Here is a 19,380-nt window from a genome sequence, read left to right as displayed (position 1 = left end):
CTGGGTAGGGAGATGTGGGTGGATTTATTTTATTATTATTTTTGAAATTGATTCCTTGTTAGAGAAGAGAGCAATAGAGAAAGTTCACCCCCTAATTCAAAGGGATGGTTTTTACTCAACCTACTTCCTTGATCCAAAGCGAGACGGATGTTTCCATCCAATTTAAGGAGACTCAACAGATTCTTAAAGAGGCTCCCCTTTCGCATGTTGCGCACGACCGACATTCTTCGGTCAGTGGCAGAGGTAGATTGGTTTATGAGCATTGACCGATTTCCGTGCATCACAGGAAGTTCCTACGGTTCAGTTTCAAGAACCAAGCATATCAGTTCAAGGTTCTGCCATTCAGTCTTTCTCTGGCCCCTCGAGTGTTTACATGATGTGTGAAAGCTGCTCTATCACCACTGTGGTCCAAAGGGTGGCAGATTTAACCCTACCTGGATGACTTATGTGCTCAGACAAGAGTTCAAGCTGTGCACAACACTCAGCGGTTGCTGGATCATGTTGCCAGGTTGGGTCTCTCAGTGAACAGAAAAAGAGTGCTCTGTCTCCAGCACAGTCCATCACATTCATCAGTATGACAATCAATTCTGTCACGATGCGTATCACTCTTTCTCAGTCCCAGACAATGGACATACTTAAGCTTCTTGCTTAGTTTCGTCTGGGCGCGACCCTTCAATATGGGGTATTACTGAGGCTGATCAGGATGTTGACGGCAACCACTTCCATGATTCCCCTGGGGCTGCTTCACCTACGCCCCCTGCAGGTGTGGAACAACAGCCTTCAGCTGGATCCAACCCATCATCGACTGATTGTGGTGTCTCACCGCTGCACATGTGCCCTTTGGCTGTGGACTTCCCTGGACTTTTTGGTAGTGGGCGTTCCATTAGGTGTTGTTCCCTCCTGTCGGGAGGTGGTAACAACCGATGCATCCCTCACGGGTTGGGGTGCAGTTTGGAACCACAGAGGAATCAGCGGCCAGCGGTCGGAAGCCCAGTCTATGGACCACATCAACCCTCTGGAATAGTTTTTCTGGCCTTGAAGTACTTCTCTCCAGTGCTGGCGGGCCGCCATGTGCTTGTGCGTTCAGACAATACTTCAACTGTTTTCAATCAGAACCATCAAGGGGGCACGAAGTCGAGGAACTTAAGGCTCACAGCATTCTCAGCTGGGCGCTTACCCACTTCACATCATTGAGGGCTGTCCACCTGCTGGGGGTAGCCAATCAGGCTGCATATGCTCTGTCCAGGAACTGGTTACATCCAGGGGAATGGAGGCTTCACCCGAATGTTCGGTACAGTGGAGGTGGCCCTCTTTGCTTCGGCGGACGCAACCCACTGCCCACAGCGGTATTCTCAGAAGGAGACGCCCAGTCCATTGGAACAAAACGCATTCAGGAAGGCCACTTCCTGGCTGGATTGTCTCCTGTATGCCTTTCTCCTGATTCCTCTATTGTGGGAGACGCTTCACAGAATTGCTCAGGGAAGACAGTGGGTGCTTCTGGTAGCACCACAGTGGTTGTCCAGACTGGTTTCCCCTACTTCTAACTCTGTTAGTGGGCAGACCCACTGACCGTGGTGGTTTCCCCCCAGGAAGGACCTGTTATCCCAGCTGGGTGGCTGTATTTGGCACCCAGAACTGGCCCATCTGCAGTTATAGGTTGTATAGTTATATACCGTGAGCTCTTGGTTGTTCAAACTGTTCTCAATGCAAGGGCTATTTCTACATGACTGCTTTATGGAAACTTTTATGTTCATGGTGTGAGAGACATGATCTTCACACTTTTGAGTTTCCTACAAGGTCTTTTGGAAAGTGGTAGGGTGTCTTCCAGCCATTTTGGTGCACCACTCTCCCACAATTTGGGGTTTTCACAATTTGATTTGGAGCTTCCTTAAGGGTGCACGACATCTTAATCTTCTGCCTCCCTTTGAACTGTTGGAGAATGCAGACCTTACATTTACATTTATGCATTTGGCAGATGCTTTTTATCCAAAGCGACTTTCAGTGTACTTATTACAGGGACCCAAGTGCCTTGTTCAAGGACACAATGGTGGTGGCTGTGGGGTTCGTCCACTACGCCACCACCACTCCTGACCTTAGTGGAAGTCTTTGAAAGTGGCCTTCCTCCTGGCCATTGCTTCCACTAAGAGGGTTAGTGAGATTCATGCATTGTGCATGAATCAGTCTTGCATGAGATGGAAACTGGAAGGCGCTGGTGTTACTCTCTGGCCCAACTTGACCTTCCTTCCTAAGGTGTTCCTGCACTAGTTCATTAATCAGTCCATTGAGCTGTGTTCTTTCCAACCAACAGCGCTTGAGTCCAATGATGATGGACGTTTTCTTTCCTTGTGCCCCGTGCAGGCTTTGAGATATTATGTAGAGGCTACTGCGCAGTGGAGACAATCTGATCAGTTGTTTGTCTGTTTTGGGGGCATTAAAAATGGTGCCCCTCTATCCAAACAGAGGCTTTCACAGTGGGTTGTGGAGGTTATCACCATGGCTCAACGATCCTTGCCTGAGACGGTCACTTGCCATTTCACCAGGGTGGTTTCCTCTTAATGGGCTGCCTTCAGGGGTGTTTCCCTCATTGACATCTGTGCTGCGGCCACCTGGTCCTCCCCATGCACTTTCGCAGGATTCTACATCGTCAGTGTTGCCTCGTCCTATGATGTGTGCTCGGCTGCTCCCCAGTGATAACCCCTGCTGTCTGGTGAGCCAATTCCTTGTGGCTTTGTTGGTATTGGTCATCCATTACTGTAACACCATCTCTGGCAGCCAGGAGGAATGTAACAGAATGCAGGTTACGTATGTAACCATGGTTCTGTAAATTCCAGATGACCGCCAGAGTTCCTGGTCAATCGGAATGTGCAACAACGTTCCGAGGCTGGGTACCGAGCTACAGTGGCTTATATTCCCTCAGCTCGGCTTACGTCGCTATGTGACTTTGTTGGTATACTTTTTTTTTACCTATCTGGCTGGCGCTGCGATCATCCATTACTGTAACACCGTCTCTGGCAGTCATCCAGAATTTACAGAACCACAGTTACAAATGTAACCAGCGTTACCATGGCAGTGACATCATGCACTTAGCGCTCATACTGTATGTTGTTCTGTCAGTCAGCGCAAGCTAAAATTCCCAAATAAAAATGCGTTTTCAATAACGAGCTGAAATTAGCAGATCCATTTCCTCACGCAACACGTGAAAATATAAGCGAGGTGCTTTCTGTCACTGTATATGTTCATTTTCCCCACGAGCATGGAGGTAAATCAGACAAGGTCACATTCAGGCACTGCACATTTTACTTGGTACAAGCACTTTAATGTTGAGATGTGGGGATTGTATTTTGAATTTTAGGTTCCAATGTTGTGAATTTTGTTAAAATGTGTACCTGACATAAGTCATTTCATAATTACACATGCAAAATGAAATTATTTGGATAGAATAGGCTACATGGAATTTCTACATTAAAAAACCTTAAATGTGGTTAAATCATGAAAACCTAATATAAAATATATATCTTCACAAACTATATATTGCAGAAGTTTGCATACCCCTTTTGTTTTAGGACTATATGTTTTCACACCCCTTTCAGAATGTATACAAATACACCGATCAGCCACAACATTAAAACCACCTGCCTAATATTGTGTAGGTCCCCCTCGTGCCACCAAAACAGTGCCAACCCACATCTCAGACTAGCATTCTGAGATGCTATTCTTCTCACCATAATTGTACGGAGCGGTTATCTGAGTTACCGTAGACTTTGTCAGTTCAAACCAGTCTGGCCATTCTCTGTTGACCTCTCTCATCAACAAGGTGTTTTCATCTGCAGAACTGCAGCTCACTGGATGTTTTTTGTTTTTCACACCATTCAGAGTAAATTCTAGAGACTGTTGTGTGTGAAAATGCCAGGAGATCAGCAGAAATACTCAAACCAGCCCGTTCCAGATGAACACAAGCTTTGAATGTGAAGAGTTAACAAATGCGTGTCCAGCTGTAGGTATAGTGTAATAAGGGTCAGCCGGCCTGGGGATTCAATGATTTGCTGGTCAACTGGGTGAGGGGGGGGTCTCCCTTGATAAATTATCCCACCTATATACGGCAAAATGGGCATCCTGATGCTGCAATTTCGGCTAAAATACGGGACGTCAAGGCTAATACGAGATGAAAATGCAGGTAACCATACTACCATATACGTTGTTGCGCTACATGTTCTTCTAGCCTGTTTAAAAAGTTTGATCTCAAATCAATATTTCATGAGGAATTCTGTTCTTTGGTAAGTAACCATGTAATAAGCACAATTTGCTCCATGTTGGAGTCCTGATGATTTATTTTGCAATTAAAAATGGCTGACTATACAATACCTTACATATCAAACACAGGCAGATGAAACATTAGTATTACGCTTGTTACTCACCGGCATTACTGTTGTCACCACTGCTACATATTTCAATAGAAGTTTCTTTGCAAAGCCTGAATCCTTGGTTCTCAAAAGATTCATCCATGAATCCAAAGATTCCAAGCATATAATCCCACACTGACACATGTTTGAATGAGACACTTATTCCTAATGTTGGGATCCTTCAGAAGGTTATGCAGAGATGCAGTTTTTTTTTCCACAACCAGGAACAAAATAACGTCTGGGGACCTTACTTGACATCTTAATCTTTTTGTTGGTTAAAAGCAAACTACAGTAACAACAGTACCACTTTTAGTGTTGCAGTACCACAGCCACTCTCTCTGTCAACTCACTGTGCTGATTACATATGTTGTGGAGGTGACACTATTCAAATTAGCCCTTAATCTACAACACTATGGGGACGTTTTCAAAACTAGTTGTTTTTGCAGTGGAAACAATAAAAGCTCTTTTTGGACTGGAGAGAAAGCTTTGAGTTCTGAAACTTCTAGTATGCTTATAGTACAATTACCTCTTATATGTCAAAATATCAAAGAAATTTTGATTCATTGTTATTATCATGCAGCAATCAACTTTACCTGAGGTTACTCGGCTAGGAAACCTGCGTGAATTTGAGGGGATCTGACTGCATTCATCCACTAAAAATTGTTTTGCGACTAGGAAAACTGCAAAAAGGCTAGGAAATGTTAAGTTAGGTCTGAGAAAAGCTCTAGTACCATTTGTTTGCTGAATCCACTTGGTATGATATTTTGTAATGCATTCATTCATTTACATCCAAATACTTTGTGGACCACTGTATTTGCATTGGTTTACAGTTGTGTGCTCGAAGCAAGTGGTCAGATCTCATCCAGGTGCATAGAATATCAGCATAAATGAATCATAAAAACTTTACTGAATGCTAAGATAGATAAGTTTCTAACTTAAGGCCTGCAGAAATGTTGATCTATTATGTGATGTTTGTCTGTTTTCTCTGTAGGGGGGGTTATTTCCAAAATGGAGGTGAAGACATCACTTCTCGACAACATGATAGGGGTGGGTGATATGGTCCTACTCGATCCCCTGTCAGAAGACTCCTTCATCGAGAATCTAAAGAACCGGTTTGAACACAATGAGATCTACGTAAGTAGCCCTAAAACTAATGTAGAGAACATCATGCAACAATTGGTGTAGAACAAAAACACTTGTAAAGCGGCAAATGCGAGTAAATTCATGAGACAGAATTGTTTTTTTACAATTTGGCTGGTAAGTTTATAAAACTGCAACATAATACATTGTTTAAATTGGATTTTAAGAATGATGGCAACACATGTGGAATATTTATTGTACTTTGCCACCAAAATGAAAAAAAAAAAAAGTCACAATGGGTGCAGTTTCACTAAGAGAGACAAAGACTAGCTTGTATATGATTTCCAAGTAACGCAAAGACTTTTGTTGTTTGTCATGTATATGTAAGGAAAAAACAACTAAATAATTATGTTGCCATAGCAATAAAAATATATATTTTACAATTAAAGTACGAAATGTTTATTTCTGGTAAACTATCTCAGTTCACCCACCACTGGTAGATATGGCAATTTGTAATTTTGGACCCTGTGTAGAACGTTTGCTTTTTCTTGTTTTGTTTCTTCTCATTCCCAGGCTTTTGCTGTTCTAGACTGTAACATCACATGAAGAGTGTTTAGTATGAGTGTGTTTACACTGCACAGTTCATTTGGAGTTTAGAGGGAAGCACAGCATAAATCCTAGTTCTCTCATTGTTGTGTCTCTGCTCTTCTTTCTCTCCCATTCATTTTAAACCTTGGAAGGACTCAACCAATCGACGAAATTCGATAGTTAGTTAACTGTAGTTGTTAACTGAAGAAGGACATCCAAATATAAATGATTCCCTCATTTTCTCTTCCTCAGGATGAGAATGAGAGCTTTGAATTTGAGCTCTGGCTTTGAAATACATCTTGAAATCTTAATGGAGCTCTCAAAGTTGCAGCCCAGTGTCTGCTCCATTCATGTAATTCTAGATTAAGCTTCTATCTCAGGCACCAGCAAATGGCATCACAATATAATGTCATTGTAATAGCCTATGATTGGCCAAAGCGAGAAAACACCAGAATTGCTGGTCACCAGCTTATGTCGTGTTTTGGCTGCTGGTCCCCCTAGCAATGGATGCTGGTGTGCTGATGTCCACACCAGGTTTTTAAACTAACTTCAAAAACAAACCAGCTTCATAAGAAAGACCATGCTGGTCAACCAGCTAATTAAGCTGGTCTTTGTAGCATGGAGTGGATCAGTTTATGGGTGAAATTCATGACAACCGGCTCAGGTCACAATTCAACCCAAAATTAAAAGGAAAAAAAATAGAAATTATATTTTGCATTAAGAAATTGTCAGAAAAAGAATTGTCTCAATGCAAAAAGTCTTAATGATCCTAAAATAGGCTTCATTACCTCTAAGCAATATATAATTGATTTTTGTGTGGTGAAATACAACCAAGACATTTTCACTAGGGGTGTAAAAAACTATATAGTATTGTATTGTACGGTACAACGCTCACTATACAATACCCTGAAACGTGCGACACATAAAATCATTAAAGTGAAAACCCATAACACCCATTCATATTCACCCATATTTCGGGCTATGAAAGTATGATGATTCATTCCATTGTATTCCAATATATTGCTGCATCAGTCATTGTTGGTCATGAGTGTGACAAAGAGGAGGGTGTGGCCAGTCTGTGAGGGTGTGCGGCCGGCACTGAATCAACTGATCAGTGGGAGAGCGAAATAAAGGGGAGCTGGAGGCACCAGTTCGAGAGAGAGACGCACTCGGCCGCGCTGCATGTGTGTCTGTGTTCGTTTATGTTTTATGTTAAGTTCTTTTTTATCATTAAACGTTTATGTTGACTGTTCAGATGGTTCCCGCCGCCTCCTTGCCCATCCTTATACTGTTACAATGAGAATTTGCATTCAGTTGCAGGGAAGCTGACCCAGTTGAATGGCTAATTCGATTTTTGTGTGGGTACATAAAATAGACCCTTATAAGTGGCTCTTTATTTTTTGTAGAACTATAATCTGTCCTGTAATAGAAGACTTAAAATTTATTTAGCTAGTCATAAGCAGGTGACGTGCGTTTATCCTGTAATTATTAGAGTTGGGTATAACTCCCCACTACCATCTATATCCAGCAACTGGAAGATTATAATACAACTTCTAGACTTTTAGTTACTGCAAATCCCAAAAGCTTCCTCCACACACAACTGTGCTGACCAGAGCAGAAATATTTAGACCAGGGGTTGGCAACCTAAGCATTGACACATGGAGGGGTGCTCACTGGCACTCCAGCAACGGCAAGAGAAGAGCGGACTATTTATATAAATTCCGCACCTACATTCCAATCTACATCTTGATGTAATCCTTCCTCATGATCATGCAGCATGTTTTCATGAGCTGAATAGGAGGCTAAACAAAAAGTTCAAATGTGACTCGTGCAGCGCGTGAAGCCATTCGTGCATCACAAGCCGGCAGCGCATCACTTTCGGTTTAATCGTGCGATTAAACACTCCCGCTTTGCTTCGGTCAGGCTGCGTGGATGACAGCCTACAATTCATGTTTCATTTGTTTCTTTTTGCTTTCAGAACAACACGTGATGTAATAAGGAAAATACCACTATTAATTCTTGAGATTTCCGACCTAGCATACAGGTACACCGTCCTTAAACCATGGTCACGTTCAAAATTAGATTAAATGAGAAAACATAAACCCACATCATGGGGAGTCTATTCAAAATATAAATTTAACCTGGAAATAAAGTTTTAGGATTTTGTAGGTGCAATTTACCGAAAAATGCTAAATAGTTGATCGGCTTGTGATGCACAAATGGCTTGCACGCACAGCGCAAGTCTCGTCACACTTTAATAGTATTTAGTCTCCCATTCAGCTGATGAAAACATGCTGCGTGATCATGAGCAAGGATTACATCAAGATGTAGATTTGAATGCAGGTGCGAAAAACTTCTTATATAGCCTGCTCCTCTCTCGCTGTTGGTTGCGTGCTAGTGATTACCCCTGTGTGATTTTGAAAAATGTATTACAACATAATATAAGAAATATTTAAGATTCTACACAATTTTGTGATCAGTAATCAAATAAGCAAATTTGTGACATTAACTGTTAACTCATTTTGTACAAAAGGACAGGGTTTCTTTCATTTAAGCACTTTCACGAGATGCTCTGTGAAAATTCACATGCAGGATCATGATTATATCATAATCATCGGGTTTTGCACACATTTTTCACTCAAACTGTTATGCTGATAATATCATTTGTAATTAAAAATAAACTATTAAATTAGAAAAATTCAAAATAGAAACGTTTTCATAAGTGGACTCAAATTCAGCACAGCCATTGACCAGGAAAATAAAAAATGCCACTCCATGTCAAAAAGGTTGCGGACACCTGATTTAGATCAAAGTAGATGTATGTGTCTGTTGAGCTTTGTGCAGACTGATCATTTGTCTTATTGGTAAATTATAGCGCAATCAACCATACGGTTCAAACAGATGTTCCTTCACTTTAAAGAATAGTTCACCCAAAAATGAAATTTCTTTGATTATTTACTAACCTTCATGTCATTCCAAACCTGTTTGCTGATATATTTACCATGGAACACAAAAGGAGAATTTTTGTATAATCTTTATACAGCTCTTTTATTAAACACATGAAAACCAGTGCCATTTGGTGTCAATGGCGAGACACATTCGGTTACGACATGCACAAATACCAATGGCCTTTGCCATCGATGGCATGCCACGTTCGGTTACGACATGCACGAAAGCCAATGGTGTTTTCCATCAATGGCACACAGTGTTCAGTTATGACCTGCATGGAAACTAATGCTGTTTGCCATCGATGGTGCACCGCATTCGGTTGTGACACGCTGACAATGCCGTGGCACTTTTGGTTACGACACGCACGAAAACCAATGGCATTTGCCGTCAGTGGCACGCCACATACTGTTACGACACGCACAAATGTCAGTGGCCTTTGCCATCAATGGCGTGGCACATTTGGTTACAACACATGAAAGCCAATGCCGTTTGCCATCAATGGCACATAACGTTCGGTTACGACCTGCACGGAAACTGATGCTGTTTGCCATCAATGACGCACCACATTCGGTTACGACACGCACAAAAGCCAATGGCCTTTGCCGTCAATGGCAATATGGGATTTTTGAGACCAATACTGATACCGATTTTAGAGGGGGAAAATTCACCGATTACTGATATAGTGGCTGATATAGTTAATTTTGAGCTGGAATGAAAACAGACCTTTTCTATGTGGATTGTGCACCGATTTTGCACAGATATGACCATAAAAAAGGTACTCAGATGGCTGCTTTCTTAAATATTTTTATCAAAGAATATTTAACATTATTATTATTATACATTGTCAACATTGGAAAAAGTACAATATATCCCTCTGAAATGTAGTGGAGTGGAAGTGTAAAGTAATAGAAAATGCCATGGTAATACTCAAGTACAGGTACCTCTAAATTGTACTAAAGTACAGTTTTCTTGCTTTTCAAAACATCATCAGCAATATTTCACTGTTAAACTGCGAAGCCTGAACAAAACAGTGTGGTGAATACATTTTTACACATTAGCTTCCACTCAGCTGACAAGGTATGAAAGTACGTGGTTAGCTAGTTAGCTATAAGCTCGTTGTCACGGAGAGTAAAAGATGGACATTGTTTTTTTACTTTCTAGCATTGCGTCTCACCAACTAGGTAACAACGTAGCGTGAAATCAACACTCAACAGACACAATCCACCCGTTGTCTGCTGAGCTGCAAAAAGATGCTCTGATGTTTACCTTTCAATCTGTTACGTTACTGACTGCACTGACAAAATATAGCTTGCTAACAGCAAACAGATGTGATAAACATGAGTGACATGGTTGTCAGGGACAGGGTTAATGTTATATTAGTTATATTGAAAAGGGAAAATGTTGGAGTCATTGTTTATTTACTTTCCAGTATGTATTTCACAAACTAGTTAGCAATTTACCAAGAAGACACCGCTTAACTCCACACCACTTAACTCCGCCCTGTCTGCAGAACCACTGTCAGCTCAGCTCTGTAAACAGTGGAGTCGGAGCATGCTCTGCTGGACAAACAATGCTATGACACCAATTCTAAATCACCCAAGCATTGTTTTCTGCATTATATGTTCTGGAAAAAACGTTTTATATATCTGCCATGTCGGAAAACATATACGCCGATACGATATATCTGTGAAAGGCTAATATCAGCCGACAATATCGGCCGACCGGCACTACTTGAAACCAATGATGTATGCCGTTAGTGGTGTGTCGCATTATGTTACGACGTCATGCAGAAACCAATGGCATTTGCCATCAATGGCACACGCGAAAACCAGTGCCATTTGCTGTCAATGATGTAGCGTGTTGAATGACCTTAGGCAGATTAGTGAATAACAACTTGCATTTTGGTCTGTTCCTCACACAAAATTAAGTAAGACTTATGTTTTGTTTTTTGTTCTTTTTGGAGCATGACTACCATGGTCGAAATGGAAAATGGAAAAAAAATTAACAATTATGTACATAATGACAGAATTTTCATTTTTGGATGAACAACTACTCCTTTAAGTTTACTTTCTAAAAGCAGTACATGAAGAATATTCTAGGAACTTCCCCACCCTTAGTATCTTAAATATACATGGGCCAAGCAGTATTTCATCATAGTCCAAACATTCATATTGCTAACATTTCGTCAACACTAACTTTAATCAACATCATGACACAGAATTGCCTGCTCATTTCTGGCCTTATCTAATCAATGCCCTACCAAAAACATCATGATGGATCCTGTATCAGATACAGTAAGCAATAAGAATTGTAGAATTATGCACCAAAGGTCCTCATATTTATCGCTATCCTTAAACTTTGCTCAGTATTATTGGCTGCAAGAAAGAAAGGTATTTATGAGAATATACAGTATGTGTATTTGCACATTTAATTTCAAACAACATAGGTGCAGTTGTGTGTAGAACACACTTTTGCTCTTTTAGTTATGTTTTTATTGATTGAGCCACAGTTGTTCGTTCTGCCTAAATGTAGGTCTGTGAGTTCCCATGTAGACACATTTGAGGCCCAATTGAATTATTTACGTTGGCCTAGTCTTGCTATAAATCTCTGATCACATCACTGTTTACCCAGATGTTACTATTGTGAACCATTTTTATATCCATCAGGGGATGGCAGGGAGCTATTATACACTTCAAAGGTATTTGTTGGTGACTCTTCTATTTACGCCAAAGAACTGGTTTTAAATTGGTTTTGTTTATTTATAATTATGCTTGGCCCATATCATAACATTTGCAGTTTTGCAATTACATCATTTAAAAGTTTTTGACACATGTACTCACTCTATAACTATGTATTTCTTCTTCAAAAGTAGCTACTATTTGCCTTTGTAATATCTCCACTTGGGATGCATTTATACAGTGTTGGAGTTCTCATATACAGTTGCTCCAAATGTCTGAATGTCATTACATTAATATAAGAAGGTGTCAAACCAAATTGCATGTATTAAAAAAATAAAAAAATAAATCAAATAAAATACAACCCAAGCACACTTTAAGCAAATAATTTAACAAAAAGAAGTTTGATGGGTTTCAAATGATAAAATGGTAGTTACACAATGACAAGACACAAAGACACTTTCTGGTTGTCAAACTTCAGTTTTCTCTTTATCCTTCCATTTAGATTTGTTTTGTACATCTAAGGAATTCATTATGCCTCCTGTGTACACTTGACAATAGGTTGTAGGCTCTGTTGCCATGGGAAAGGCCTGGCCCTTCGGCTGCTAGGCTTATGCAACACCCACTGCAATGAAAGGTAGAAGACTATTGATAGATATTGTTGTCCGGTCCCTGAGACACGTACATCCTAGATTAAAAGATAATGGCATGGATAGAAAGACTTTTATATTAATTAATACAGCTGTATGTTCTAACAACCACTAAGAGTCTGGTGGAATGGATTCACAGACACCGCTGGCCACATTTGACCACCCAGTCTTGATGCTTCCGGGGATTCCAAACATTTTTGTTTTTGTTCTGTTGTTCATTTGCTTGTGGGCCCCCCACCTGCCTGAATAATACCCTGGAATTCATATCTGGATGGTGCAGATTGGGGCAGACTTGCCTCACAGCATCTGTTTTGGTTATCACAATACCAATAAAAGTGAAATTCATGTTTTATAAGAAAAATAAAAACGACAATTCCATTAGAAGATAACATATGAATGTAAATATTAACAAATTATATTATAACATGGACTGTTGCCTGAAAATATTTGGTGACCGTATGCCTTCGTCAGAGTGCGTTGCTCAAAAGTTGAAATGTTCTTACACAAACCATTGCATCATTCCTCCCCATTGAAATCAGTGGATTTGCAGTGTTCTGTGATGCAGCATAAACTCTAATGTGTAGGTATCCTAAAGCAGTGCTTCCCAAACTAGGGTACGCGTAGCCCAGGGGGTATGTGAAAATAATTGAATTTTACTATGTTGAACTTATAAAACAAAATGTATGGCTTAAATAACAAGGATTAGGGCTGGATAAGAATATAGATTTTCTAATTAATCGCAATCTTAATTTGAATGATCTTGATATCCATTCATAAAATCAAGTTAAAAACAGAGTTAAGCAGTTTTGACTCGTCCGTCTAATGTGTTCAAAGATGAGATCCACTCAATCCATTTGTCATCGATTATGTCTCATGTAATATTCTTTCTTTTCTTTAAAGCCAGTTGTTGATCAAAAACTATAAAAATAAACATTTATTAATAAAGTACTCTCATTAATTCCCGTTCAACCAAAGCAAAATGCAGAAACTGCCACTGATGTAGACCTGAGGGAATTACCATTGTTCTTAAGCAGACTGTTTTAGTTTTTGTTCTACATATCAGTGTAAAAAGTACAAATTGTGCATGCAAATAATTAACATGCAGGCCTAACAGAGTATATACACACTCACTGACCACTTTATTGGGTACACCTGTACACCGACTTATGCGATTATCTAATCAGCCAGTTGTGTGGCAGCAGTGTAATGTTAAAATCAAGCAGATATGGGTCAGGAGCTTCAGTTAATGTTCACATCAACCATCAGAATGGGGAAAAAATTTGATCTCAGTGATTACGACTGTGGCATGATTGTTGGTGCCAGACAGGCTGGTTTGACTATTTCTGAAACTACTGATCTCCTGGGATGGTGCGAAAAACGAAAAACATCCAGTGAGTGGCAGTTCTGTGGATGAAAATGGCTTGTTAATTATGGAGGTCAGAGAAGAATGACTAGACTGGTCCAAGCTGACAGGAAGGTGACAGTAATCCAAATAAACACACGTTACAACAGTGCTATGCAGAAAATAATATCTGAACATACAACACGTTGAACATTGAGGCGGATGGGCTACAGCAGCAGAAGACCCCTCCGGGTACCACTACTGTCAGCTATGACCAGCAAACTGAGGCTGCAGAGGACACAGGCTCACCAAAAATGGACTGTAGATGATTGGAAAAACATTGCAAGCACTGATAAATCTTGATTATTGCTGCGACATGCAGATGGTAGGCCAACTGCAGCCTCAGCTTTCTATTCTTGGCTGACAGAAATGGAACCCGATATGTGGTCTTCTGCTGTTGTAGCTCATCCGCCTCAAGGTTTGACATGTTGTGCATTCTGAGATGCTATTCTGCTCAGTACAATTGTACAGAGGGGTTATCTGAGTTACCGTAGCCTTTCTGGGTCAGCGCAAGCCATTCTCTGTTGACCTCTCTCATCAACAAGGCGTTTCCATCCGCAGAACTGCGCTCACTGATGTTTTGTGTTTTTGGCACCATTGTGAGTAAACTCTAGAGACTGTTGTGCGTGAAAATCCCAGGAGATCAGCAGTTACAGAAATACTCAAACCAGCCCGTCTGGCACCAACAATCATGCCATGGTCGAAATCACTAAGATCACATTTTTTCCCCATTCTGACAGTTGATGTGAACATTAACTGAAGCTCCAGACTCTGCATGATTTTATGCATTGCTGTCACATGTTTGGCTGATTAGATAATCGCATGAATAAGATGATGTACAGGTGTACATAATAAAGTGGTCTGTGAGTGTATAAAATATGTAATAATAATATTTCCAATGAATCAAGTTAGAAGATCTCCTGCCCTCATTTGGCTTGGTTTTGTTTTTGTTTTGGATAAATGAATGCCATAAATTATATTTACAGTATATATAAATGCATTTTTTATATTTATACTGTATATATACATGATATTTAGCCTTTGGTACACATCTTTGGTTTTGTGTCGATGAAGAAGTACTTGAGCCTTACTTATGGTGCTGTGGAGGTTTACTTGAGGGAAAAAATGGTGGGGAAACACTGCCCTAAGGGTACACATTGCTTTAAGTTATTTGTTACAGTCACATGTGCAACAGTCTACAGTTATGGCCATTGTCTACAGAAAAGCCCAACCATTTAATTCATCATTGGCTGTTGTTGTTCAAATTAACTGGTTGCATGCTGCTAACATGTGTTTAAAGCATGCTAAAAAATGATAGCACATTAAGTTTGCAAATTACAGACTACACAAGACACTTTCTTGTTGGTCATTGGGCTTTGATTTGTCCTGTTTTCTCTTCTTTGCTTTTCACAGACGTACATTGGAAGTGTTGTGATCTCCATGAACCCCTATAAGTCCCTGCCCATCTACACGGCAGAAAAAGTGGAGGAGTATCGCAACAGGAACTTCTATGAGCTCAGTCCGCACATGTGAGTCTAGAACTCTTCTCATCCTCTTTGTGTCCAGACTCTCAAAATCATGTCAGAATCCACCTTTTTCGGCCAAGTTGCATAAAGAATTTGAGTTGGTTCTTCTTTTTGATTCGTAAGTGCTTATAATATATGGCTATTAACCATAAGAATAGTCAACATTTCTCAGCATAGAAAACTTTAAACCGAGTCACTTCCGTGTAGTTTTCTCTTGGACTCCTGGATGGCAGTGGTGTAGACATGCATGAACAGGGTTGGAAAATGCTATACCGCTTTGTAATGCACTTTACATTGAGCCTTGGGGCATTTTGTTAAAATTGTAACACTCCAGCTATATAGAAATTTATTTTGTCAAACATAAAAAGGATCGTTTTGCACAATTTGAAACTGTCCAGGATACAATTTTTAAAATGTGCAATAAATAGCAGACAATTGCCTTTTCTGAGACTGCATAACTCTAACTGATGCATTGATAATGTAAAGGTCCCCAGCAGTGTCATGTATGCTAAATTGCTTCTGCTGGTAAGGTGCCGTATCCATTGGACCCATGAGACATCATGTCCAGCCCAGTGGGGGAGGTGCGTCTCACTGTCCTGTCCTGCTCCAGCTAATGACCATCTGTCTCTCTAGTGGTCTGCCAGCCGCCTCACCCCACTGCAAAACAAAACAGTCTGCTTTGTTTGATCAGCAGACGCACACTTGCCCTCTGAAAAACAGCCCGGGCTGTGACTTGGATCCCCCCCCATTCAGAAGAGGATGGCTTTTGTAATGCTCTTTTCAAATTCATTCTGCCACACACTGAAAAAAGAGGATTTATTCAAATAAACAGCTGTGTACTGCAGTGACATGTGGTGGACTTTTGAAATAAGGAGGCAAAGTCCCCTCTGTGTGTTTGGGTTTGTTTAGTCCAATGTAAATTCATGCTCTGGTTGTTCATGGTTTCTGTGATGAAAGCCCTTGCACTTTTACCGTACAATATCAACAACTCTAGAATATTTTGTGCATTTATATAAACATGTTTCATGTTTATTTCGATTCAGATGCGACTGAAGTAATGATATCCAATTGGAAGAGTTGTCTCCTATAAAGAAGTCATTTCCATCAGTTCAGGCAAATCAGTTGTGAACATGATGGGCAGGCATTATCAAATTGACGTTATAATCATTCAGTCAATGCTTTTGATATTTCGTAATATTGGTTTCACAGTTTGCTCTTAAGTTTATAAATTTGTCTCTCGTTTTCTTGTTCATCTGATCTGCTTTAAACGAATATATGTTCTGGAATGCAGGCCCCCCTCCAATCTTAGATCTTTCCTTATTCATGTGTTTTAGTCTTTACAATGTTACAGTGATGTCAGGGTCGGTGCTCTCCCTGCTCTTCTGATCTGATGCCAGTCCCAGAGCTGATATCAAGGCAGCTACTTTTCCAGTCATGCCTAAGAATCAGACCTCTTAAATGGCTCTTAAAGCCTGTGCTTGTTTGGTTTTATAATTAGAAATATTACGAAGAACCCAAACTCTTTATAGCCTAATCGGCATCCCACTAGCTGATTTTCTGTCGTGAGCTTTATGTACAAAGTCATATGAGAAAGGCATCCCGCTTATAGGCCTAGTTAAAAGAGCCAATCAAAGTATGAGTTGAGCTGAAGAAGCACAATTTATAATACAGTTTTTGTCAGATTTTATTGCTGTGAAATATGTTATTTGCTTGTAATCTTGACCAACCGTTTTAGAGATTTCAGTCTTTCCACACTCAAGTGGACCGATGTACTTGTTTCTGTAGAATACAGATCCCTGGAGGCTATACAAACAGGCATTACTTCAACGATTTTTGGAGGGTTTAAAGGCAGAAATGTGAAGCTTATTTAATAAGATTACCTTGATGAATTTTTCTGTTAAACCTGTGTATTATTTAAGCTGTTTAAATCGTAATTTTCGTGGTCTTTTTTTACTGTTTACTTTTACTGGGGTTTACTGTTACATCGTCTTGGCAACGAAGTTGTAAAATTGGTTATAACTTTACACAGAAAAGGTTTGTAAGTAATTTTATCACACTAAAATCATGTTAACACATATTGTTTACGTCTTGTGGCTAAACTTTTGAAACAGTAAGTATTTTAACACTTACGGATTGGCCCCCTTTCACTTCCATTGTAAGTGTCACAATGTAACCCAGTATGTAATGTACTTTTTTAAAGAAAAGGAGAGACAGGTCAAAATCAATTGTTGTGGTTATCAACATGATGCCACAAATGTTGATTAAGCTATATTGTATTGAACCCAGAATATTCCTTTTAACCGTTAACCTGTCAGGCAAAAAGTGGTTCACTTTTGCACACTGGATATCGCGTCACATTGCTGTCAAGACTTTGGGTATGTTTAAGTCAGTGCTTGTTTTTGATCATTTTCAGAAATATTATAAAAACCGGAACTCTTTCTAAAGGAACACTACCTTGAAATAAGGTTTGAACTTTCAAACACCATAATCGTAGAGCATGCGCCATAGCTGCTAATCGCAGCAGTTACAAGTAGGGCTGGGCGATTATATCGAATATTCACCGTCAGGGGTGTCAAACTCAGTTCCTGGAGGGCCGCAGCCCTGCAGAGTTTAGTTCCAGCCCTGCTCTAAAATGCCTCCTTGTAATCTTCAAGCACTCCTGAAGACCTTGATTAGCTGCTTCAGGTGTGTTTAATTAAGGTTGGAGCTAAACTCTGCTGGACTGTGACCCTCCAGGAACTGAGTTTGTAATCGGGATGATTTTGCTAACAATATAAAAATTAAGTAATATCGTGAATATTGCAGTGATTTGAATGTGCTTTTTATTTGGCCATTTAGTTTAATAAAGAGCATCAGAAAACTATTTTCCCAATACTTACGGCTGCACAATGAATCAAAATAACACCAAAATGGTGATATGGTCATATGTGATGCAAAATGCTGTGATTAAAGGCAGAAAAACATGGTCTGTGTGCATTTGAGAATAATCGGGTGACACGTTGTTCTGTGCATGCGCAGGGCTCATGGGCTCGTGTTTTTAGCGCTTTTAGAACAGTTCACATGCATTGTGAAAAAAGCACTGTTTTTTCGCATTCACGCAATTCCAAACATCAATAACCACTACAAGTTATTATACACCTACAAACATTACACAGTTAACAGAAAAGGAGATGACAGTGTTTCATCAGATGAGGAACTTTGTAAATTGTCAAATACACACTGACACTTTCAGTGTCAAAATAAAAGCTCCAGGTGAAGGTGAAGTAGGTCAGAAATATATTACTTTTGTATAACACAAATGTAATCCTTAAAAATAATAATGGTAATTCAGTATTCAGTTATAATAAACAGCTTTACTGGGTCCCACATTAGTTATTATGCAATATTCAGGGGGGTTCCAAAAAATAAGTGAGTAAAGTAGTTTTTGCACACCTTGTTCATTCACAAAAAATAGTAAAAATACAGTATATATGCTTTGTATTAAGCTACTATGTATCATTGTATATAAAATATCAATATAAAAGTGCATATCACTACAAATTATTAAGTCTCATTCTCACTTGTTCATTTAGTGAAAAACTAACTATTTTTAAATAGATTTGTATTCAGTGTCTTTAAAATATTTAATCTACTTGGTTACAAATGTTGTTTGGGTGAAATGGTTTCTCTGATTTAAAAAAATCTCACTTTTAAGCTATTTCAAAGCAAATACTAATTATCAAGATATATATTGTGAAGTTTTAGTGAAGATTCTCTCATTCAGAATCAGAATGAGCATTATTGCCAAGTGTGCTCACGTTTTTTTGTTTTTGGTGATAGGAAAAACAAGTGCACACAGAACATTACAGTGAGACAGAATATAAAACAAAGAGTATAAATAGACATACAAATAATTGGACATATAACAGAATGGCGTGTGTTTATGTATGTGCAAGGTAGGAGTATGTACAGTTATTGAATTAAATATGTGAATTTACATATGTACATGAGATATGTATTTACATTCCAGATGGCTTCAGACATATAGCCTACAACTCTAAGTAAATACAATACAAAATTTACTCTAAATTGATTTCAAGTGAGCAATTAAAACCATTTTGTAGAATTGTG

At 39.5% G+C, this 19,380-nt stretch overlaps 1 protein-coding gene across 3 annotated transcripts in view; it reads left to right on the top strand.

Annotated features, from left to right (window-relative positions):
* Positions 1–19,380, top strand: part of LOC127447748 (unconventional myosin-Ib-like) — a 161,121-nt gene that overhangs the window by 31,026 nt on the left and 110,715 nt on the right. For all 3 annotated transcript variants that reach the window (XM_051709787.1, XM_051709789.1, XM_051709788.1), the window contains exons 2-3: positions 5,392–5,534; positions 15,158–15,273. In XM_051709787.1, the coding sequence (XP_051565747.1) occupies positions 5,409–5,534; positions 15,158–15,273 (242 nt within the window). In that variant the 5' untranslated portion in view covers positions 5,392–5,408. The remainder of the gene's footprint in view (positions 1–5,391; positions 5,535–15,157; positions 15,274–19,380) is intronic.

The sequence above is a fragment of the Myxocyprinus asiaticus genome, chromosome 11 (assembly GCF_019703515.2).
Source record: "Myxocyprinus asiaticus isolate MX2 ecotype Aquarium Trade chromosome 11, UBuf_Myxa_2, whole genome shotgun sequence".
Taxonomy (NCBI): Eukaryota; Metazoa; Chordata; class Actinopteri; order Cypriniformes; family Catostomidae; genus Myxocyprinus; species Myxocyprinus asiaticus.
Note: the sequence above shows the minus strand (reverse complement) of the source record. Positions and strands in the feature narration are given on the sequence as shown.